The following is a 24,806-nucleotide window of genomic DNA, read 5'->3' on the forward strand; positions in this document are numbered from 1 at the left end:
GAAAATGGTTAGGCTTTGTGAATGGTGAATCATGTTTAACCAATCATCTAGAGTTTTTCAAGGAGTTACCAGGACATTGATGAAGGAAAAGCTTATCGATGTTGTCTACATGAACTTTGACAAGGAAGGTTCAGATGCTAGATATTCATAGTGAAGTAGTGAACTGGAATCAACAATGAGTGGACAGGAGAAATGGGTGAATGATTGCTTCTTACACCGGAGGACTGTGACTAGTGGTGTGCCTCAGGGAATGTTGCTGGGACCATTTTTGTTCGTCATCTGTATCAAAAATCTGGATGATAATATGGTAAATTTGATCAGCAAGTTTGCAGATGACATTAAGATTGGAGGCATTGTAGACAGCGAAGAAAGTTTTCAAAGCTTGCAGAGGGATCTGGACCAGCTGGAAAAATGGGCTGAAAAATGGCAGATGGAATTTAATGCAGACAAGTGTGAGGTGTTGCATTTAGGAAGGACAAACCAAGAAAGGACATACATGGTAAATGGTAGGCACTGAGGCGTGCAGTCAAACAGAAGGATTGGGAATACAGATACATAACTCCCTGAATGTGGCATCGCAGGTGGATAGGGTTGAAAAGAGAGCTTTTGGCATATTAGGCTTCATAAATTAAAGTATTGAGTACAGGTGTTGGATGTTATGTTAAAGTTGTAAAAGACATTGGTGAGGACAAATTTGGAGTATTGTGTGCAGTTTTGGTCACCTAACTACAGGAAAGGTATCAATAAGATAGAAAGAGTGCAGAGAAGATTTACGAGGATGTTGCCAGGACTTGAGGAAATGAGAATCAGGGAAAGGTTAAACAGGTTAGGAGTTTATTCCCTGAAGCGTAGAAGAATGAAGGGAGATTTGATAGAGGTATTTAAAATTAAGGGGGGGGGGGTAAACAGATTAAATGTAGTAAGGCTTTTTCCACTGAGGTTAGGTGAGATACAAACCAGATGACATGAGTTAAGAGTGAAAGGGTAAATGTTTAGTTGGAAAATGAGGAGGCACTTCTTAATACAATTAACCCTTCCCACCAAAGTTATAGGTAAATTCATCCATTTTTAAAATAATCTTCCTCAATTTTTGTAATAGTTAATAATTCAATTTATATATATTTTTCAAATTATTATCTGTGCGTATTATATTTGATAACCTCTTTCGGCCATTTAAATTGAGTATCACCTTCCATTAATGGCATAATTTCACTTATATCCCAATTTATTTTATAACCCCAAATTTTCAGATATTCTTCCAGCTGAACATATAATTTTCATAAAGATGTTTCAGGTTCAGTTAAATATATTAAAATATCATCCGCAAATAAATTAATTTTATGTTCTTCTCGACCTATCCTAAATCCTTTCATTTCCAAATCACTTTGAATTGCTTGAGCAAGAGATTCTATTGCTAAAATAAACAAAGCTGGGGATAAAGGGCATCCTTGTCTACTTGATCTAGCTAATTGAAACAGTGCAGGTCCATTAGTCACTACATTAGCATTAGGATCATCACATAATGCTCTAATCCAATTTCCAAATTTCAATCCACATTCAAATTTTTTGAACACCTTAAACAAAAAATCCCACTTCAACCTATCGATTGTTTTTTCTGCATCTAATGCCACTGCCACATTCAAATCAGCTCTTTTTTGGACCAAATGAACTAAGTAATCTAGTTACATTTTCTGACAACTACCTCTTTTTTTAACAAAACCTGTTTGATCCATATTTATTAATTTAGGCAGGAATTTAGTCAATCTATTTACTAAAATTTCCACAATTTTATAATCTGCACTTAATAATGAAGTCGGCCTACAAGATGAGGGTTTTAAAGGATCTCTACCTTTTTTTAGGAATCACTGTAATTATTGCCATGGAAAATGATTCTGGGAGAGTATGGGTCTCCATCAACTGATCTATGCATAAATATCGGAATTAATATGTCTTTAAATTCTTTATAGAATTCATATAGAAATCCATCTTCTCCCAGAGATTTATTACTCTGTAGCAAACCCATAGAATCCCACAGTTCTACCTCTGTAGAAGGAACATTCAACTCAGTCTGCTGTTCCAAACTTAAATGAGGAACATTATCTGTGATAAATAACTATCTATTTATTTTGGTCTTTTAAAGATTCTGAACTATATATTTTCAAATAAAATGTTTTAAATGATTCATTTATTTCTTGAGGCTTGTAATTGCATTAATTGCATTAATTGTTCTTGAAGCCTGTTCCGCCTTTAATTGCCAAGCTAATACTTTATGTGATCTCTTACTTAATTTGTAATATATTTGATTTGTTCTCATCATTGCTTCCTCAATTTTATGTTTGCAATGTATTAATCTGAATTTTTTATTAATTAATTGTCTACATTTATCTTTAGCACTCAATTTTTGAAGATCCTTTTCAAAATCTGTTACCTCTCTTTCTAATTGATCAATTTCTCTCATATCATCCTTTTTAATTCTATAAGTGAAACTTATAATTTGGCCCCTTAAATCCACAAAGTCCATACTCATTTTTAATTGGGAAATATTGAAGGAACAAGGCTTAAACTAAAACTATCAATATATCAATTGGAATTTGTTAAATTAGTGTTAGCGGTGGCGAGGAAATTAATTGCAGTCACTTGGAAATTGGATAAATCTTTAGCTATTCCAAGAAGGCATGCAGAAATTTAAAGTTATATTCCTTTGGTAAAAATTACATATAGCTTGAGAAGTAAATAGTCTATGCTTTTTGAAAACTTGGCACCCATACACCCATACACTAGGCTTAAATTTGTAATGATGCCATTCTGTCCCTCTAGACCTGCAGCATAATGAAAATTTTTATTTATGTGTGTTAGATGACATCTCTGTGCAATCCTGATATTTTTCCCTCTTTTTCTACATTTATAATATCTTTTATATTGGACTATGATTATTTTGAGGGAGGGGAGTTAGGGAAGGAAAGCTTTTGGGATGGGAGTGAATACCATCATGTATGTAACTTGATTTTTTTTGCGATTTGTGTGACTATATTAATTTAGATGACTGCATGTATGGAGAAAATTTTAAATAAAATATTTAAACAAGAGTGAAAGGGAAACATTTAGGAGGAACATAAGAGGGGACTTCTTCACACACAGAGAGGTGTGAGTGTGGAATGAACTTCCAGCTGAAATGGTGAATGGGGGCTCAAATTTAACATATAAGAAAAATTTAGACAAGTATGTGGATGGGAGAGGTACAGAGAGCTAGGGACTAGGCTAAAACAAATGGTTCACCACAAACTAGAAGGACCAAGCTGGCTTGTTTCTGTGCTGTCTTGTTCAATGGTTCTTTCAGATTATTATTTAAACGGCAGGCGATTGCAGCATGCTGATGAGGAGAAGGACTGGGTGTGCTTGTGCATGAATCAAAAAAAGTTGGTTTGCTGGTGCAGTCCAAAAAGCAAATGGAATGTTGGCCTTCATTGCTAGATAGATTGAATTTAAGAGCAGGAAGGTTATGCTGCAACTACATAAGGTACTGGTGAGACGGCATCCGGAATACAGCGTGCAGTTCTGGTCTCCTTACTTGAGGAAGGATGTACTGGCTTTTGAGGTAGTGCAGAGAGGTTCACCAGGTTAGCCTATGAGGAGAGATTGAATGACTGGGACTGTACTTGCTGAAATTTATAAGAATGAGAGGGGATCTTAGTGAAGCATATAAAATTATGAAAGGCCTAGATTAGATAGAGATGTGTTGTTTCCATTGGTGGGGGAGACCAGAACTAGGGGACATAGCCTTAAGATTCAGGGTAGTTAATTTAGGACAGAGATGAGGAGGAACTGCTTTTCTCAAAGGGTGGTGAAACTACGGAATTCGCTGCCCATTGAAGGAGTGGAGGGTACCTCAGGAAATATATTTAAGACAAGGTTGGACAGAGTTTTACATAATAAGGAAATCGAGATATGGGGAAAAGGCAGATAGGTGGAGAAGAGTCTATCATCAGACCAGCCGTCATCACATTGAATGGCGGAGCAGGCTTGATGGGCCGGATGACCTACCCCTGCTCTTATTATGTTCTTTTACTTTCTGTGGATGCTCGTGTGACCTGCTGAGTTTCTCCAGCACTTTTTGTGCAATGCACTCGACCCCAGCATCTGCAGAATTTCTTGTTTAACTCCAGGACCCTGCAAGACTCCTAAGGAACAAATATGTCACCCTGTACAACCTTTATATTGAGTAACAAACACCATTGATGTTACCTCTTCTCCACAAAAATCTCAGTGACGAAACAGTGCTTCTTCACACATAAGAAGGAATTGGGATGAATCATTTCTGCCCTTCCTGTCAAAGTTACACATCCTCGGTCTTCCAGTTTGGTTAAGTGCCTCAGATGTCAAAATGTCCAGTTGGTTGAAATAATCTCTCATCTGTGAAATGAAACATCCTTTGCCAGAAATAAATCGAAGCCAGTCCTCCAAATTGAGGGATCTCAGAATTTAATCTTGTTTATTTAGTAAGTTTGGTAGGAAATGATACTTTCAACTCACTGAGTACAGTGAGACAGTTTTACATACAGAGCATTGATTAAAATGAGATGTTTTAAAGCAATGGTATAAATGCATCTATAGTATAGTTATTGATACTTAGACAGCAAAAGTTTTATAACACGGGTTCGTAATGTAAATGTCGCAGAACCATGAAGTTGTAGCGCAGCATTGGTAGTCCAATGGTAACTTGTTCGCATTTTGATGGCAACAGTGGGATTTTTGTTGTTACATTCATGTGTCTGGTTCCATCTTCCTCTGAGGTCCCACACGCACCTGAGGTCACCATACTGAAGGAATAGTCAGTGATTATTTTGGAATATTAACTTGAATGTCACACATGGGTGTGCCGATGCCAAGGGATACTGGGGAGGGGGTTCACCATCACCAAAGGGGTTTCTTCACACAGGAAACTGATTTAAAAAAAATTTAGACATGCAGCACAGTAACAGGCCTTTCGATCCCACAAGCCCATGACCCCATATGTACCAATCAACATACAATCCCTGATGTATTTTTGTGTTGTGGGGAGGGGTGGTTGAGAATGGTTTTTACACAGCATTTAAATGGGAATGTGGGCACGTCCTCATTATTGACAGTGAAGCGTGCACTAGAACCTCCTTTTGTGCACTAAGGTCTGAAATTGGGGGAGTTGAGACGTGAATGGGTCTGTGTTTGCCTCCATGTGTGAACCCCTCCATAGGGTTGTTACCCTATGGAGAAGGAAATGGAGGGGGAAGAAATCAGCCTTTGAGGGCTGGGGGCCTGTAGGAATATCGGCCATGAGTTGATCCCACATTGCAGATATGGACCATCAACAGAACAGATGAGGTTTGGGTGCAGCCATCTGTTAATGCCCTGGAGCAGGTTTAGGAGCATGGAAGTTACTGCTCAGGAGACTGTTCGGACAATGAAATCCATTCTGGCTCTCCAGAGGGCAGTCTGTAACTGGAACGAGTGGCCAGAGGAATCTATAGATGTGGGTACAACATTCAAGAAGCAGCTGGGCAGATATATGGATTGGAAGGGTTATGAAAGGTCAAATGGGACAAAATAAATCAACTGGGTCTGTATGGACAAGTTGGGTTGAAGGGCCTGTTCCATGCTCTATGACTCAATAGAGTCTCATTTCCTTGTCCTTCCCCTTTAGACTGGTGAGTTGGGTGCCTTGGAGGTACAGCAGTTAGCGCTGCTGCCTTACATCTCCAGAGACCTAGACTCAATATGAACCTTCAGTGTGGAGTTGGCACTTTCTCCCGATGAACATGTAGGCCTCCTCCCCAGCTGCTCCGGTTTCCTCCCACACCTTCAACACCTGTCACTAGTTTAATTGCCACTCCAAATTACCCCTTCGTGCGGGCGAATGGCAAGAAGAATCAAAAGGGAGGTTGTGAGCATGTGTGAGAGGAAATACATTTCTTGGGGTTACTGAGAAATAAACTGAGTGTGTGGGACTAATGGGATGGCTCTGAGTGTGGGTATGGATCTGATGGGCCAAATTGCCTCCTTGTGAATCAGTGTTGTTACATTCCCTCCAATTCCCTTTTGAAGGCACTGATTCTGTTCCACCATCCTTGCAGTCAGTCAATCCTGACCCTTGAATGTTTCATTTCCCCACATCACTACTGAGCAGCCTGGCTCTAATGTTCAAACTTCTTCTCCACCTCCTGCATCCCACAGGAAAAAGAATCTCAGGGTGGTATGTGATGTCATGCATGTCCTCCGACAATAAATTCCCCATCACTCCCACCAGCATCACTGACTGCTTCAACCAGGATGGCCCTTAACCTCTCAAACAGAAATACGAGCCCAATCTAGGCAATGTCCCCAGAAGAGAAACCTCTTATCCTTCTAAATGTTCACTGCTTTGTGAATGCTCTCCCTCAAAAGGGAGTGGAGGCCAATTCTCCAGATGCTTTCAAGAATGAGTTAGATAGAGCTCTTCAAGATAGTGGAGCCAAGGGATATAGGGAGAAGGCAGGAACGGGTACTGATTGTGGATAATCAGCCATGATCACAGTGAATGACGGTGCTGGTTCGAAGGGCTGAATGGGCTACTCCTGCACCTATTGACTCTTTTCAATTTCCAGGTGCATTCTTAACCAAATATATCTCCTCATAATTCTTTCTCCCATTCAAAGTAAATTTGCAACATTATCTATATAATCTTCAATGACAAAATGAGAAAAATTTCAGCTCCCCGCGGCTGTCACTTTTTAACATTTGGCTATTTACTACACCAATGGGCAAACTACTTGAAACGTCCAAGGAGGTGATTTTAAAGGAAATATTTGCATTGTTAATCCACTGACCACTAAATTAAAAGAGATTTCCCCACCTGTTTATTTTTCAAGTTCCAAATTAAGAACAACATCAAAATCTTCGGAGCATTGATGTAGAGAGAGAGACCTTGGGGGGCTCACTGAAAATAGGGACACAGGTGGATAGGGGACTGAAGACAAGCATTTGGGTGCCCTCATACACTGAGGAACGTCATGCTGCATCTGGGCATAATATTGATTAAGACTGCACATTGTGTTCATTTCTGATAATCACAGTATAGGAAGGATGTGGTCGCATTAGAGAGAGTGCAGAAGAGATTTACCTAGATGTTGCATAGAATAGAAGGCTGTAGTTACTGTACAAGGAGAGATTAAATAGGTTGAGTTAATTCTCAGTGGAATGTGGGTGACTGAGGGGTGAATTTAAATTTAAAATTTAAATATACTACTGTTTCAGGCCCTTTCGGCCTATGAGTCTGTGCCGCCCAATTACACCCAATTGACCTATACCCCTGGTATGTTTTGAATGGTGGGAGGAAACCAGAGCCCCTGGAGAATGTACACATTCCTTACAGGCAGTGTGGCATTCTTAATTTCAATTTTAATTTAGACATACAGCATGGTGACAGGCCAGTTCAGCCCACGAGCTCGTGCCACCCATTTATACCTGATTAACCTAAAACCCATGGTACATTTCAAACAGCAGAAGGAAATTGGAACCCCGGGGAAAACGCACTCAGATACAGGGAGAACATGCAAACTCCTTACAGACAGTGCAGGATTCAAACCTGATCGCTGGTGCTATAACAGCATTGTGCTATTTGCTACACTAACTGTGCAGCCCAAGTAGGGGTTTACACAATTAGTGGGGCCAGAGATAGGATACAGGACAGTCTTTATCCCAGGAAAGGAGAGTCTAGAACCAGAAGGCACAGGTTTAAAAGATGAGAGGAGTTAAGTCTTTCACAGAGGGGCGGAGAATGTTTGGAACAAGCTGCCAGAGCAGGAATTGGAGGCAGATATGAGCCAACTGACTGGTCGCAGCATGACTTGGTTTGGTAATTTGAGTGCCCAGGAATGCAGAAGGGAGCAAAACATAGCCAGATCCAACCTCCCGTCCATTGACGTCATCCAAGTGAGGCACTGCCTCAAGGAGGCGGCCAACGTCATAAAGGACTGACATCACCCTGGTCATGACCTCTTCCCACTGTCACTGTCAGCAAGAGGGTACAGAAGCCTGAAGACCAATCCCTCCAGGTTTAAGAACAGTTCTTTTTTAACCAACAGCTACCACCCCTCACTACCCGAACTGTAAACTATTCAGGCACCACAAAAAGACTTATCAAAACACCACTTTTTTCTTACACTACTTTGAATATTTATTATCCATTTACCCTTTATATGTATTATCTCTTTCCATACTGGGATAATTTAATGAATGCTGTTGGAATTATTTTTTAACTAGAAAAGTATCTGCTTAGCTCAGCAAGTAAGAATTTAGGTGCACTTGTACTTGTGTGTATGACAATAAAATCAAGATCATTATTATCACAATGTTTAAAAGGCATTTAGTTGGGTATCTGGATAGAAAAGGAGTCGAGGACACTGGCGTACTGCAGGCTGGTGGGGTAAACCCAGACATGCCCTGTGATCAGCACAGACAAGGAGGGCCATAAGGACTGTTTTAGAGCTGTATGATTTTATGCTTTTTAAAAAAAAAAATCACAACATATAATACATACTAATATTTGCAAGAGGCAAGTAAGAAAAAATGAAGAGAAAAAATAAATCAAACCCACAGCAATCAAGGTTGAAATTCATATTGTATGTAGCGTTAAATCTGAACAAGCAAGCGGCCTCAGGGGATCCAAACCTGCACGCCAGTGACATTCATCCTTGCACCTCATTAGTCAAATGAGCTATAAATGGGCCCCAAGTCTCATCAAAAGAAAGCTTGATTTTTTTTTAACATTTATGCCTAATTTTCTCCAGATTAATCATTACTGATGACGTGCAGGTGGGAACTCATCGTTCCATCTTAACGGAATGACTCTTCTTGCTAATAGAGTGGAAATTTTAAACTTCTATATTTTTTATCTATTTACTTTCTGTGATTTTGGGTTTGTTTGGGCAGTTACTTGAATTTTGCATTACAGGGGTCTGACTGCAGAACGACTGAAGCTTAAATTTGAAACATGTCTGCTCTTTTTTTCTATTTTCTTTAGGTCAACTTATAAACACTGTTACCCATCTTGTCTGCTTGTTTACTAGTCAACACCAAATTGTATTGAGCAGCGGCAAATCATTTGTGGGAACCTAATTTCTCGGAGTTCCGGCATCTTAGCTTTACAGGATCAGCAGAATTGTGAAATGAAACAGAACATGCCCAAGTGCGATTTTTAACCAAGGTCACGGGGGCTTCGGAGAATTGAGGAAATGACACTCAAGTCAGTGAGAAAGTACGGAGGAGGGGGAAAGTAACCCTGAAATGACAGCACAAAGAAATTAAACACGTCCACTCTCACCACACATTTAACGCAAACCCCCGCTACAGCGCACAGGTTGAGTGCTGTGCTGGCACGCATGGGCTGCCTTTAAAAAAACTGGCACAAAAACACCTTAGAAGTACGTCCAGAACTCTGTCACACTTTAGTGTGCAATTGGAATATACATTCATTGAAATAACAGCACACGATTCGACAACCGTCAGCTGGAGCTGGGTTCCCTCGTTACTGCTGAGATGGATTAAGTTGGAATCTCGATGATAGGATAAACAGGACAAGGAGCAGCCATGTTTAAAGAAAGAGGGTTGGGAGGTCAATTCATTCAGGCAATGTGGGCTTGGTTACCAAAGAGTACAAAGGTTTGGAATGACAGGAAACACTTATTATTTGTCATAATAGAGATGGCCTACCACATGAATGGAGGTAATGGATGGAGAGTTCCCATGACTTGGCTGATACCTTGCACAACATACAAAAAAAGAGCAATCTGCCGGAGGAACTCAGCATCAGTGGGAGAAAAAGAATGGTCGATGTTTCGGGTCAGAGCACTTCATTAGAAATAGGCACCTTTGTCCGTTCCACATGGACTTGCGCGAAGGTGAGACCCTTTGTTGTAATTAGGATTATGGGACAGACTTCCCGCTGGACCCGGATTGACTAACCCAATTTACTACTCCATCATCCAATTCATATTGTAAATTACAAACAACAAGGGACCCAACACCGATCCCTGAGGCACACTGCTCGTTACAGGCCTCCATCCTGACAGACAGTTATCCACCATGACTCTCTGGCATTCTAGCCACCATTGAACCCATCTGACTATATAAACATATGAAAAGAAAGTGTAAATACACTAAAAAGGATAGGTTTTTTCAGATGTGATATTATGTTTGTTTTTGTAAAAATTTAAAACTAAAATTTTCAAAAAAAGTACAGCCAGAATAATGAGAACAGGGTGGGAGAGTTTGGACAGTGGGGGATTGGTAAACTAGTGAGGGGTGAAGGAGGACGGATAGTGGCAGTTTATTGAGATGTGTCTGTCATACAAGGGAGGGAGAGAGAGAGAGGTGGAGAAGTGACAACAAGGGGTGAGGTGAGGAAGTTGTCATGCAAAACACTAAGTTGAAGAAAGAGGATTGGCTGGTAGAGTCAAGCAGGAACAGCTGCTGAGGGGATGTGTCAGCTTACACCCCTGAGGATTGAGTGCGGAAAATTCACATCACGCCTGTTCCCCTACAAGTCGAATCACTTTGTCGCTGTTGTGCCCTGAAGGTTGTGTCATGAATAACGAGGCTATTTGTCGTCCTGCGCTGTCGGCAAGGAGTTTGGACGTTCTCCCCGTGTTTGTGTGGGTTGTACCCGAGGGTTCCAGTTTTCTTCCACCGTCCCAAACGTACCAGGGGTGTAGGTTAATTGGGTGTAAATTGGGCGGCATGGACTCATGGGCTGAAATGGCCCGTAACCCTGCTGTTTGTTTAAATTTAAAATTTAAGTTTAATTTGATGTATCGGGCATTGTTGTCATTGCTGCCGACTTCCAGGTGAACCTGACAGATCATTGATTTCGAGCGTGGGCAACACTTGGCCAACCTGACCTCAATCCTCTCCTCCGCCATCCATCAAGGGTAATTTTCGCGCATCTTACCACAGTAATTGGCAGCACTGTTTTTGTTTGCTGGTGAGGAGAGGGTGGGGGTTATTGGAGGGTGGTGGGGGGGTGTGTGGTGGTCAGTTACATTGGAACACTTAGCCACTCCGACTTTGATTCTCATGCTGGATTCTTTTCCAATGACGAAGCCGTGACATCAGTGAAGCTGCTCTCAGTTTTTGTAACATGCTATACATAACACTGTGTTGGAAAAAAAACGAAGACCAGTTGTATCTATAAAAGAGATGTCTTGTGCTTGGGGCACCCGGCGTAAAAAGTTTAATCATCCTCTTCCTCCTCCACTTCTGTTTGTAATGGGGCATCGTCAGGGACACTAAAGCACTTCTCAAAGAACCGGACCATGGATTTGTGCAGGTGCTGCTTGACTGATGGTTTTTCCATGAAGTGGCCCTCATCTGGGTATATCTGCAGGTGAGAAAATAACATGACAAAAGAGGCTTCAACTTCATCTGTAGCTGCCAGTTAAACATGCCCCAAAGGTCCTATTTCTTGACATTTAGGAAAATATTTGGGTAGGGACGTGGATGAGCTATGGGCCAGGTGCAGATTATTGGGATGAGGCTGAATAATAGTTTGGCACAGTCAGGAGGGGCTAAAGGGCCCGTTCCTGTGCTGTAATGTTCTATGGAACTAAAGTCAAGTTTATTGTCATCTGATTGTACAAGTACAATCTGATGAAACAGCGTTCTCCAGTCCTCGGTACAAAAAACACACATACAAACAAGGCATATGCAGGACAAGTATTCACATATACAAATAAATATTATTTAGCAAATATGAGAGTCTCAGATGGTTAGTGAGAGCAGTTCCTTTGGTCGTTCACTGCCTGTGGGAAGAAGCTGTTCCTCAGCCTGGTGGCGCTGGCTCTGATCCTCCTGTATCTCTTCCCAGACACGTGCAGCTGAAAGATGCTGCGCGCAGGGTGGAAGGGGTCCTCAAAGTTTTGTGCGCCCTCTTCAGACAACGATCACAGTAGATCACGTCGATGGGGTTGGAGGGAGGCTCTAGTGATCCTCTCTGCCACTCTTGTGGTCCCGTGGATTGACCTCCGATCCATTTCTCTGCCACCCTGTGATGCAGCTGGCCAGAACACACATGAGCAAAGTTTGACACAGAGCCATCTCAGAAAATGATGGACCAGGTGAGCTAATTTGGCTGAAGATATGATTGAAAGGAGTGGAGGAGGGAAGGCGAAGGGGCTTAGCAAGGGACTTCCACAAGTAGATTCAAATGAACATAGGAATATATAAGAAATAGGAGCAGGAGTCCAGCCATCTGTCCTGTCAAGCCCACTTTGCCATGTTGTGCACAAGGAATCATAAACTATACAGCAGGAGGCTAACTGTCCCATTCAAGTTGTACCAACCAGCGGTATAAATAGTCCCAATCCCCCCATCGACTCTTATATTTCCTCTACTTTCTGGGGACGGGAACAGCCGACTCATTTCTCAAAGTTATTTAGGATACAGCAGAAGGCCAACCGTCCCATTCAAGTTGTACCAAGCAGCGGTATAAATAGTCCCAATCCCCCATAGACTCTTATACTTCCACTACTTTCTGGGGACAGGAAGAGCCGACTCACTTCTCAAAGCTATTTAGGGCTCTGCTTCTATAGACTTCATGCATTCCAAATGCAACCCATTCGCTGATGTGTAATGAGATTGGTTTCATTGGTAAAACAATGAATATCACAGGATATTAGTTTAAAGTTAGTGGAGAAAAGTTTAAGGGAAATCAGAGGTAGGTTTCTTTACTCAGAGAGTAGTGGGTGTCTGGTCACTCATCTGAGTGCTACTGGTACTATGTAACCCAGTACTACCTGTCACATGGTCGGGTGGTCGGTGACTAAACTGGCTCCCTCATCAGGCTTGCCTTGTGCAGAGGGTGGCTAGACACCCTGCAGGATGAAAAACGAGACCTGTCAAAAGGCGGACAAACCCTCTAGTAGGGCCAATGGCCATCTAGCAAACACATGCAGTGAAGCCCGGAAAGGGCTTCCCTTGCATCGAAGGTTGATCTGGCCATTCGTTGCAGCAGAAGTTCATTCCTTCAGCCGTCTTGGAGCTTACCATGCCACTGGACCCGGGAGGGGATGTTGAGAGGGAGGGTCTGGACTTGTGCAAACCCCTACTCAACCTAAATCTATTCACGCCCATGCTGTTCCTTTATGAGGAGGGGGGTATCCTCGCAATGCCTGTTAAGGATCGGCCTGTACAGCCACTCCAGGACGCACATATCAAACCCCACAAACTGACTGAAAGGAACCATCAACATGCTATGGGATGGATAGTTAGAAGAAGAAGAGTGGGTGTCTGGAGAGGGTGAGCAAATTTTAAGTTCTTGGGAGACACAATCTCAGAAGATCTTTCCTGGACCCAACATCATAATGGCATCGTGAAGAAAGCACCTCTACTTTCTCAGGAGTTTGCAGAGGTTTGGAATTACATCAGAAATCTTGGCAAATTTCTAGAGATGTGTGGTGAAAAGTGTGCCGACCAGCTGCATCATGGTCTGGTTTGGGGACACCAATACCTCTGAGCGTAAAGCCCTCCCAAAGGTAGTGGACACAGCCCAAGACATCACAGGCAAAACCCTCCCCACCATCGAGAACATCTACAGGGAACGCTGCCATCAGAGAGCAGCAGCAGTCATAAAAGGTCCATATCACACAGCACATGGTCTGTTCTCGCTGCTACCATCAGGAAGGAGGTACCGGTGCTACAAGAGTCGCCCCACCGGGTTCAGGAACAGCTGCTCCCACTCCACCATCAGACTCCTCAACAACAAACTCAATCAGGGGCTCATTTAAGGAATCTTAGTTTTGCACTTAATTGATTTTTTAAAATCTCTGTATTGCACAGTTAGTTTGTTTACATTTCTTTATTTGTTTACATGTGGATATTTGTTTACATGCATGGCCAATAAGTGGTAATTCTGCCTCCCCTGCAGATAAAAGAATCTCAGGGTTGTATGTGATGTTACGTAAGTACTCTGACAATAAACCTGAAATCAGATCGGAATTTGAATGCATTGCCAGTGAAGGCTGGTACAATAGGGACATTCAAAAGACTCTTAAATAGACACATGAATGCAAGAAAAATAGAGGGTATTGAAAAGGAATAGGGTTATGTAGATTGTCAAAACATTGTGGGCCGAAGAGCCTATACTTGCTGGAATGTTCAATAAATCACTGACAATATCAGTCCTCCAGCAATGGAAATCTTTCTTCTCATTTACTCGGACCGTTGGAGTTCTGAAACACTTTGTCTTGCCATCTCCACTCCAAGAGAAACAACTCCAGTCTCTCCTATATCTCCTCGGCTAACTCAGTAATTGACAGACTAGGGATTGTACAGGTACACAGCCTATCAAAGGCATCTGACGGGGGAATGAATCCATTTCAACACAAAGCAGCAAGTCTGCAAATCACGCAAAGATAAAATACCTGCAAAGAATAGTTAGCCTTTGCATTGATTAAGTGGGTTATTAGGTCTGCCGTGTGCTGGAAGTGGACAGTTTCTGTAAAAGAAAGAGACAATTATGAGATTAGAAAAGGGAGAGCAAACTTTAAAAGGCTGAGAGGTGAAACAGTGGAATGGAGAGAGAGAGAATGTAAAGGGCGGGGTTCTCAGCATTCAAAATGAAAACAAGCATAAAGGAAGACCTAAAAATAAGATGGCTGAAATTTTCCAGAACAAAAAGAGAGAATGGCCAAGAAAATCCCGACTCCATTATGGGTGGGGATCATGCTGGTCCTTGTGTCTGGAGCAGAGTTTAGGTCCAGAACACTGGTGGTCAGGAATGTGGGCAGGTTTGTAGCAGTAGCCTGGGATGTTTGTAAGTTTCAGCTGAAACTTACAAACTGAAACTCAATTTTCTGCTACCTTTAAACCCAATGGGTTCAATTACCTGCTCCCTTGGTGAATGTAAATTTAGACATACAGCACGGTAACAGGCCCTTCCACCCCAAAAGCCCGTGCCATCCAATTAGACTCAATTAACCTATAACTCTGGTACATCTTGAAGGGTAGGAGGAAATTGGAGCAACTGGAGGAAACCTACGCAGACACTTGGAGAAAGCACAATCTCTTTACAGAGAGTGGTAAAACACGAACGTCTGCAGACGCTGTGGCTTGAGTAAAAACACAAAGCTGGAGAAACTCAGCAGGTCAAAGAGTATCCTTTATATAGCAAAAATGAAAATACACAACCAACGTTTTGGGCTTGAGCCCTTCATCAAAGTCCAGGAAAATGTCGTCAGGCAGAGCAGGAAATTGAACCTGATGAGTTTCAGTTTGTGTTTTTACTACTAACAGACAGCGCCGTATTCGAACCCAAGTCGCCGCCACTGTAACAGCGTTGTGCTAACAACTGCACTAACTGCACTGCCCTAAACTCAATGGGCTCAATTTCTCCTTCCCTTTAAACTTAGTTGGTTCAATGGAAAGTGCACAATTGTACTGTTTAACAGTAGAAATAAAATGTTGAGTTTATAATGAGAGTAACATCAAAATGTCTGGAAAATGTGCTTATCTGGTGCCACCCAGAGATTTGGGGTGTGAAACCAATGGTGTTTATTGTTCTGTTTTGTAACTCTTTCTTAGCTTCCTTCAGATTCCATGGTAGTGCAGGTGTGTGCTACTCGACTGTACAGGCTGGCCTGTTGCTGTCCCTGTAACTCCTCTACTTAAGATACCCAATAAAAACTCATCCCCTCCATACCAACCTGGGATCCGGGCCAGCAGCCAGAGGCTTTAGGATATTAAAGCCTTTAATCACTTGCTTTGTGTCTGCTTGTGGTTATTGATTGAGCTACAATTTAATATCCTGATTACTTGGCATGGACAAGGTGATCCGAGTGGAGAAACTGGAGACCGACCCCTGGGATCCAGACCCAGGGAATCAGAGGCCTCTGTCAAATTTGATATGAGGCTACATTGCTTAAAGGCCTGTACGAGGTGCCATAAGATCTGCTCTTTGCATCAGTGTGCCACCAAGCATAATGAATAATATGGGACTGCAAGAAGTACGACGATGCAATGCCTCAACTACAGGAGTAATATGGTGCCCCATGAATGCTCGCTATCTACTGGTCACCCGACATCTGGGCCCGAGTGAGTCCGTCGACGATTTTATAAGGGCCAGAGGGAGCTGGGGCATGCCTGTGGGTGTCAAGATGTGACAGCAGTGGCCCATCATGAGGAACTCATCCGTGACGGGTGAGTGGCCGGCTTCCGTTCAAACCATATCTGTGAGTGAGCTCCTGGGGAAGGGTGATCAGAACCTTTAGGAAGTCGTGCATCTGGCTCGATCGCTTGAGACAGCCCAGAACATGGAAACCTCCTCAGCAAGCCACGTGGCCACCAGGTGGAGAGCACAGGCACCACCACCTTAGGACTTAGGACCCCTGACGGCCACTGCCGCCACTGAGCATGCAAGGTGCAACAACTGCGGCCAAGTTAAATACCCACAGAAGTACTGTCCGGCCCATAGCGCAACCTGTTCGAACTCCCAGAGGAGGGGCACTATGCAAAGGTATGCTGCTTTGAACCCCCTCCAGCAGCGCCACCTGCAGACCGCAACCTGCACCGCACTCTTCCGGCATTACTTCCAGAAGCTGAGAACCGAATGGTGGGAACAGGAGGACGATGACATTGGATGACGTCACGTCTGATGTCTCTTCTGGACTCCACCACATGCAATCCATGGGGGCAGCCATTTTCAGGATCTCCAGTGTGTCCCAACACTGCAGCAGCGGTGACTCTGACAATGAGTTGACTTTGTCTTCCTTTGTGCTGGACCAGATCAGGCCACACCAACTGGCGTGATCGATGATGGACATTGAGATAAAAGGCTGCACCTCGAGCTACCTGTTCAACATGGGGAGCACTGAGTTTTATACACCCAGGCTGACGATCCCAGGGCTGGTGCTTCTCTGCAAGCACATTAGGACCCACAAGGCAGTCCCGCTAATAGAGAAAATTCACCTCCTGCTTGCAAACTCTCAGTACGCCCATGTACAGTACCTGGATGGGCGGGAAAGCAGGGTGTCTGTCCGGGAACTAGTTCGAGCAGCGGCCCTGGCATGAGAGGTGCACCCAGAAGCCCTTGTCAGTGACCAGCCGATCCCAGGGACCGGCCTGACAAATGATTACTCGAGCCCACCACCATGGCCCCTCAGGCCATCATTCACTTTACAACCAAGTCCACCAACCCCCCCCCCCCCCCTCCCCAGAACCTATTCACACTGACACAGTTCAGTCCCCTGGACATTCAACCTGCCAAGCATGTCTCCCGTTCCACAGGAGCCAATGATGACACAACTGGTGCTGCAGCGTTCGCAGTGGCAGATAAAGCCACCGGACCAGCTGAATCTGTGTACTGTTGTAGACTGCCTGATCGGTGATGATGGAAACTACCCCGCTTCACCCCGCCGGAGTTCATCTAAAAGAAAGGGGTGAATGTGGCGGAACACAGTAGTGCAGGTGTGACCTCACTGGATTGTACAGGCTGGACCATCGCCATCCCTGTAACTCCACCCTGTAAGATACCCAATAAAGGCTGATTTTCCTAGTCTCATCCCTCCATACCAGCCTTGGATCTGGACCAGCAGCATGGAGGGACATGCCTGATATTTCTGAATATTAAAGCCTTTAATCACTTGCTTTGCATCTGCTTGTGGTTATTGAATGAGCTACATCCACCCATCTTAAACCTGGACAAGTGCATTCAGGGGGTCAGAAGCTCTGCCCCTTATTATGGACACCCTCATTATGAAAAATATCCCCCGTCAACCCTTGCAAATCACTGCAAGAACAAACACGGCCAGGTGCACTTCTCTTTCCGGACTTGGAAGCATCACTTGGATATTAATATGAGAATTACCTTCACTGGAAGGACAGCAGCATTTCAAGGTGAAAACTCATCACTAACTGCTTCCAGCCAACAAGGGAAGGGTATTAAGTGCCCAGATCCTCCCTCCAATAAAAAAACAAATTCAGAAATCGACTTCACCAATGATCACATCTTAATGTTCTGTACTGAAAGGAATAAAAACACAGCATAGAAACACGTTCCTTGGCCCTCGAGCCAAACATTCAATATGCATTAATACTGATTCCTGCACTATTCCCCCTTAGTTTTTCTGACATTCCCAACAATTCCTGCCACTAGGAGTAATTTACAATGATCAATTCATGTTTTGACTCGCTCATAGAGAGTAGAGCATCCAAAAGTAACCCATATGGTGAATCTATTTATATTAATCCCATTAAATTCTTCCCATTTTTCTAGCATATCTCATCACTCATCTACTTGTACCAGTTGATACCATTTAAATATTGACCATCCCCTCTATTTTTGGCCCTTGCCACCCACCCATCTGAGCTTCTGACCCCCTGAATGCGGTTTCTCGTCCCAGCTGCCCACCTATCTGAGCTGTGATGCCCTGGCCACCTGCCCATGTGAGCTCCTGATGCTCCCACCACAGACTCTCAACCAGGCACCGGCTGCCAACCTACCGATCTTCCAACACCTCGCCTAGGCTCTGACCTCCCACCTATCCAAGCTCCCAATGGCTGGGCTACCTTCCCGTCTGCACTCCCAACGCCATTACCGCAGACTCTCACCTAGGCTCTGGTTGCCTGCCTGCCCATCTGACCTCCTGATGTCCCAAACGCGGACTTACCACCCAACCCGGCTAGTTGTCCGCCCATCCGAGCTCCCAATGCCTTGAACATGGACTTACTATATGACCCAGCTGGTTGTCTGCTCATCTGAGCTCCCTGCCCGCCCATCTGCTTTCCCGCCACCAGAAACGTGTTCATGGCATCCAGACAGCTCCCGACGCCCTGAACATGGACTTTCCACAGCTCCCAGCCTCCCGCCCGCCCATCCGAGCTCCCTACACACTACTATGGTACTTACCATGGTCAAAAGTGGCAAGCGTGTAATAGTTGACCTCCTAAATTTTACGCTAAAAATTTATTTAAAAAAAAAATTTATACATACAGCACAGTAACAGGCAATTTCGGCCCACGTGCCCATGCAGTCGAATTACACCTGATTGACCTACACCAGAAACATGTTGTAATGTACAAACTCCTTACAGACAGAAGGGGATTCAAACCCCTGTCCACAAAATTTCCCCCAATGGGGGAAATTTACAGTGGCCAATTAACCTACCAACCTACATATCATTGGGATGTTGGACAAAAGCACAGCACCAGGAGAAACCCACATGGATATACACAGGCTGCCAGATGAAGTGGCGAATGTGGGCTCAACTTTTGACAGCCAAGAAAAATTTGGATATATGGGTCAGTGGCTGGGGTAAGGAAGTCTATGATCCAGGTGCAGAACAAAGGGATAAGGCAGAATAATAGTTTGGTACTGACTAGATGGGCCGAAGGGCTTATTTCTGTATTGTAATGTTCTACGATCCTATGGTCATATTGTAGGTAGAATGTATAAACCTCATTGTAAACAACCACGAGGTGTTGCAGAGTGGAAACCTAGGCTCCATTTGTGGGCCTAAATTTTATTTATTTTTTAATCTAAATTTGAAAATTAGATTTCTGAATGTTTAAATTAAATTTGGATGTATAGCACTGTAACAGGGCATTCCGGATCCACGAGCCCGTACCTCTCATACAATTTGAAGGTTGGGAGGAAACAGGAGCACTCGGAGGAAACCTATGCAGACATGGGGAGAACATACAAACTCCTTACAGACAGCACTGGATTCGAACACAGGTTGTAGGTGCACTAACCGCTATGCTAACTGTGCCACCCTAAACTTGAGCTTACAGTAGCCAACGATTTTAATTTCCCCATGTCCACCAGTGCTAATGGCTGTGGGCCTACAACAGTGACCATCAGGCGATATCCCAGCATTGTGTACATCACAGCATCTCTCTCAGTTCTCAGGATAAAAGAATGTTGTCAGGAGAGGGCAGGGCAGAGGGATCATTGTGGGGATGACATGCCATGCTAACATAAGTCCATTTCGAGATACGACTGGTCGATCAGAACGGAACTCAGCCCGTATAACGGGGAATAGTTGCATTCTTAAAGCAAGAATCTTCCAAAAATATCATGTTAAAAGTTGTAATTGGAATTGCTGTCATAGATAATTGACTGAGACTGTATAGACAGCACTGGCCGCTGATAGAGATAATCAAAATATGATAGCTTCTTACTTAGCCCACGGATGAAAGAGAAATAGAGGTAGGAAAGGTTTAGTTTTTGGCATAGGTTTATACAGGATGGTACAACATCGTGGGCTGAAGAGCTTGTACTGTGCTGTGATATTCTATGTTCTATGTCTGTCCTCAGCTTCAGACATATTCAAAGGGAGGCTAAACAGAAACTTTAAGAAACACATTGTATTCCTCCTGGACAGTCTTAAACCTAATGGCATGAACAGTGATTTCTCTAATTTTTGGTAACCTTCACCTAAGTCTTTACTTGTAAAATAAAAGTCCCCTTCTCTCTAGCATTCACCCCCTCCCCATAATTTCTACCACCAACTCTCACAACTAGTCCTATTACCTCTTGGCTGCTTTCCAACTTATTTTACCTTTTATTTGGGTAACAACACCTGCTTCCCTCTAGTCTCGATCTGTAACATTGACTGACCATTCCATCCATAGATGCTGCCTGGCCTCCCGAGTTCCTCCAAAAAGGGCAGGATGGTTAGTGTAGTGGTTAGTGCAATGCAGTTACATTTTTATTGCCTAGTCCCACTGACCTGCACCCAGTCCATAGCCCTCCATACCTCAACAACAGAACATTCCAGCACAGAAACAGTCCTCTTCGGCCCTTCTAGTCTGTACCAAACCAATATTTTTTGCCTCATCCCACTGACCTGCCTCCAGTCCATTGCCCTCCATACCTCTCCCATAGAACATTACAGCACAGGGCTCCGTGCTGGGGCCACAGTTGTTTAGAATATATATCAATGACTTAGATGTTGGAATAGATAGCAATATCTCAAAATTTGCAGACGACATGTAGTTGGGTAGCGGGGTTAGCTGCGTGGAGGATGCTAGGAGGGTACAGAGTGATTTGGACAAGTTAGGCGAGTGGGCCAAGATGTGGCAGATGCAATATTATGTGGATAAATCCGAGGTTATCCACTTTGAAGGTAAGAACAGGAAAGAGGATTATTATCTAAATGGTATCAGTTTAGGAAAAGGAGAGATGCAGAGAGACTTGGGCGTTGCTGTGCATCAGTCGTTGAAAGTGGGCGTGCATGTACAGCAGGCGATGAGGAGGGTGAATGGTATGTTGGCGTTCATAGCAAGAGGATTTGAGTACAGGAGTAGGGAGATCCTGCTACAGCTGTACATGGCCTTGGTGAGAACACATCTGGAGTACTGCATGAAGTTTTGGTCTCCTTATCTGAGGAAGGACATCCTCGCCATGGAGGGGGTGCAGAGAAGGTTCACTAGACTGATACCAGGGATGGAAGGACTTGCATATGAAGAAAGGTTGGATAGACGAGGCTTGTATTCTCTGGAATTTAGAAGATTGAGGGGGAATCTTATAGAAACATAAAATTCTTAAGGGATTAGACAGACTAGACGCAAGAAGGTTGTTTCCAATGCTGGGAAAAACTAGAACTATGGGTCACAGTTTAACGATAAGGGGGAAGGTTTTTAGGACTGAGATGAGGAAAAATTTCTTCTCTCAGAGGGTGTTAGATCTGTGGAATTCTTTCCCACGGGAAGTAGTTGAGGCCAGTTCCTTGTCAATATTTAAGAGTAGGTTAGACTTGGCCCTTGTGGCTCAGGGGATCAAGGGGTATGGGGAGAAGGCAGGAACCGGGTACTGATCAGCCATGATCATATTGATCATGCATCTATTTTTCTATGTTTCTATTTTATAAACAGTCTCCTTCAGCCCTTTCAGTCTGTAGCAAACCATTTTGCCTAGTCCCACTGACCTCCACCTAGTCCATAGGCCTCCATACTTCTCCCATCCATGTAACTGTCCAAGGTCTTCTTAAATGTTAATATTGAGCCCACATTTATCACTTCAGCTGGCAGCTTGTGCCACACTCTAACCACTCTCTGTGTTTCCTTTAAACTTTACTCATGTCCTCCGGTTTGTATCTCACCTGCCCTCCGTGGAAAAAGCCTACGTACATTTACTCTCTCTATACCCCTCATCACAGGCGATAGCATTCAATGAGATTGCCTCCAGCCCACCAAAACACCAACAGCTATTGGCTTATCCTATCCAAATTCTCCTCCCAGGAGTCACTTCCTTTTAAGATCGACCTTCTTTGGAAGAATGCTTGTACTGTTAGCGATAGGATAATGAATCTACTTATGAGTCAGGAGAAAGTCGTTCAGTTAAAAAACCTATTCTGATTGATCTCATTCCTGTAGGGATTCTAGTAGCAAATCAAGTGGAGGTGGTGCCTCACAGCTCCAATGAATTTGGTCCATTCCTGCCCTCTGCTGCTGTCTCCATGAAGTTTTCATGTTCCCCTTGTGACCATGCAAGTTTCTCCCAGGTCCTCCAGATCATGCAGGTTGCTCAGCTTATTCTTCCCCCATCCCCCCCACTGCTCAGAATTAAGTGGTAGAATGTGGAGGAAGTTAATCGGATTAGGTGGAGAATAAATTACAGGGAAAATTAATGGCAAGAATGCGATTGTGCCATGAGCCAGTATTTTGATGGGCCGAGCGGTCTCCTTCTGTTGGAAATATGACCACTAGCCGAGACTGACCTCCATTCACTGATTAGAGCTCATGTCCTAAATCCTCACTCTTTCCCAAGGTATCCTCTGTGCCATATTCCACTTGGGATCTTCCCCGAGAATGTGCTCGTCGTACACTTACCGTCTGCAGTTCCGTGGATTAACAGTAACTCTTCTTCTCGCAGCCTTAGCACTCGATATGTAAATTCTGATGCCTGTGAATGAAGGCAGAAGAATCGTGTTGGTTCCAGATGAACTATTATCGAAAAACAATAATCATATCTTTAAGAGTAAAACATGAAAGTCTGCAGTCACCGTGGTTGAAGTAAAAACACAACGCTGGAGAAACTCAGCAGGTCAAACAGTGTCCTTTCTTTTTCAATATTTTTTATTGGTTTATATAATAAATACAGTACAATGAAGAAAAGGGAAAGATACGGAAAATACAGTATCATATATGTACTGTATATATCAAGATAAAACTTCAAACAGTATAAACTCAGTCCTCCCTCCACTGGACAGGATATTAAAAAAACCTCACCTCACCTACTCTATTTTTAAAAAGCTAACCAAAAAAAACCATCTGAGCAGCTTATCTGAGGGTTACATATATTTTGTAGCTTTTGATTCATACCATGAATCAAAAAACAAAGGTAAAACGATATCTTAACTGGAACAGTGAGTACATCTAATCACATTAAAATATATTTACGTCAAATGAAAAAAAACATAAAAGGTTGCCACGTCTCTTCAAATTTCACCGACAAATCAAATTCATGATATCTAATCTTTTTTTCTAAATTTAAACAGGACACAATATGAGAGAATCTTTAAAACACTGTTGGAGGTCGAGAACCTTTCCATTTGAATAAGATGGCTCTTATAGTCAACAATGTAGAGAAGGCCACAACCCATTCGTTGTGCAGGTAAAGAAAGAAAAACTCCCTAGGTCTGGTTCAATAATCCCAAAAAGAGTAGTTATTGAATTGGGTTGTAGCTCTACTTGAAATTGCAGTTGAAAATGTATTAATAATTTCTTCCCAATAGATTTCTAAGGATGGACAAGACCAAAACATAGGTGTCAATGTAGCAATATCAGATTTGCATATCAGAGTACTTTATTTAGCAAAGATACATAACCAACACTTTGGGCTTGAGCCCTTGGTTAAGGTGTGATCATTTATACTTTATATCATAAATTTTCCCTTGCAACCGCTGCAACCGTGTCTGCCTGTCCCGCATCGGACTTGTCAGCCACAAACGAGCCTGCAGCTGACGTGGACATTTACCCCTCCATAAATCTTCATCCGCGAAGCCAAGCCAAAGATATCATAAATGCAGCCACGAGGGTTTACAGACTCTGGGAAAGCAGAGGATTGGTGCAGAGCACCAGAGAACGGGGAGACAATCCCATTCGAGAAGGAGATGCAGAGGAAATGACCCACAGGATGGTGACCAGCGAGGGGTTCTCTAACTGAAGAATGCACAGGCGGCAGGTGACTCGAGGCGAGGAGCCTGCGTGGTCTGCTGGCAATCGCGGTTGAGGGATTCACATCAGGCTGCTGCCATCTGCTGGAGACTGGCTGAAGGGGTACCAGGATGCGAGAGATTGCCGATGGTTGTGCCAGAGGTTTGGATCGAGAGCTCGGGCTGGCGACGATTTGGACTGGACTCTGTGTGGAAGTTCTGGAGGTGAATCTATGTACCCTTGGAGACACTGAGGGGACTCTCTTTTGCTTCTCTTTCTCTGACTGTAAGAGGCGCTTCTTGCAATTTCTGCCAATGGCAAGTCTGTCTACCTTACAGCTGACAAAAACAAATTCCATGTAATATTGCACCTGTTTTTAATTCAAGACATTATAGGAACTAAGAACAAAAGTATATAAGAAATTTGTTCTATGGGAGGTCATTCATGTCTGCTCCACTATCCATAATCCTTTACCTCAGCAACATTTTCCACCACTATCACCATATCTCTTGATTCTTTTAATGTCCAGAAGTCTATCAATTTCTGTTTTGAATGAACTCAATGATTCGGCCTTCATGGTCCTCCAGAGTAGAGAGCTCTTAATGTTCATTGCCTTTTAAGAAATTTCTCTTCTGCTTAATCCT

At 43.3% G+C, this 24,806-nt stretch overlaps 1 protein-coding gene across 4 annotated transcripts in view; it reads right to left on the minus strand.

Moving 5' to 3' along the window:
- Nucleotides 1-4,462: 4,462 nt before the first annotated feature.
- Nucleotides 4,463-24,806, minus strand: part of dpp6a (dipeptidyl-peptidase 6a) — an 810,473-nt gene continuing 790,129 nt past the window's right edge. For 2 of the 4 annotated variants that reach the window (XM_069914792.1, XM_069914791.1), the window contains exons 24-26: nucleotides 22,837-22,909; nucleotides 14,430-14,503; nucleotides 4,463-11,389 (exon numbers count right to left, since the gene is read on the minus strand). In XM_069914792.1, coding sequence (XP_069770893.1) covers nucleotides 11,243-11,389; nucleotides 14,430-14,503; nucleotides 22,837-22,909 — 294 coding nt within the window. In that variant the 3' untranslated portion in view covers nucleotides 4,463-11,242. The remainder of the gene's footprint in view (nucleotides 11,390-14,429; nucleotides 14,504-22,836; nucleotides 22,910-24,806) is intronic. The other 2 variants (XM_069914794.1, XM_069914793.1) reach the window with 2 other exon arrangements.

This window comes from Narcine bancroftii, chromosome 1, assembly GCF_036971445.1.
Source record: "Narcine bancroftii isolate sNarBan1 chromosome 1, sNarBan1.hap1, whole genome shotgun sequence".
NCBI lineage: Eukaryota > Metazoa > Chordata > Chondrichthyes > Torpediniformes > Narcinidae > Narcine > Narcine bancroftii.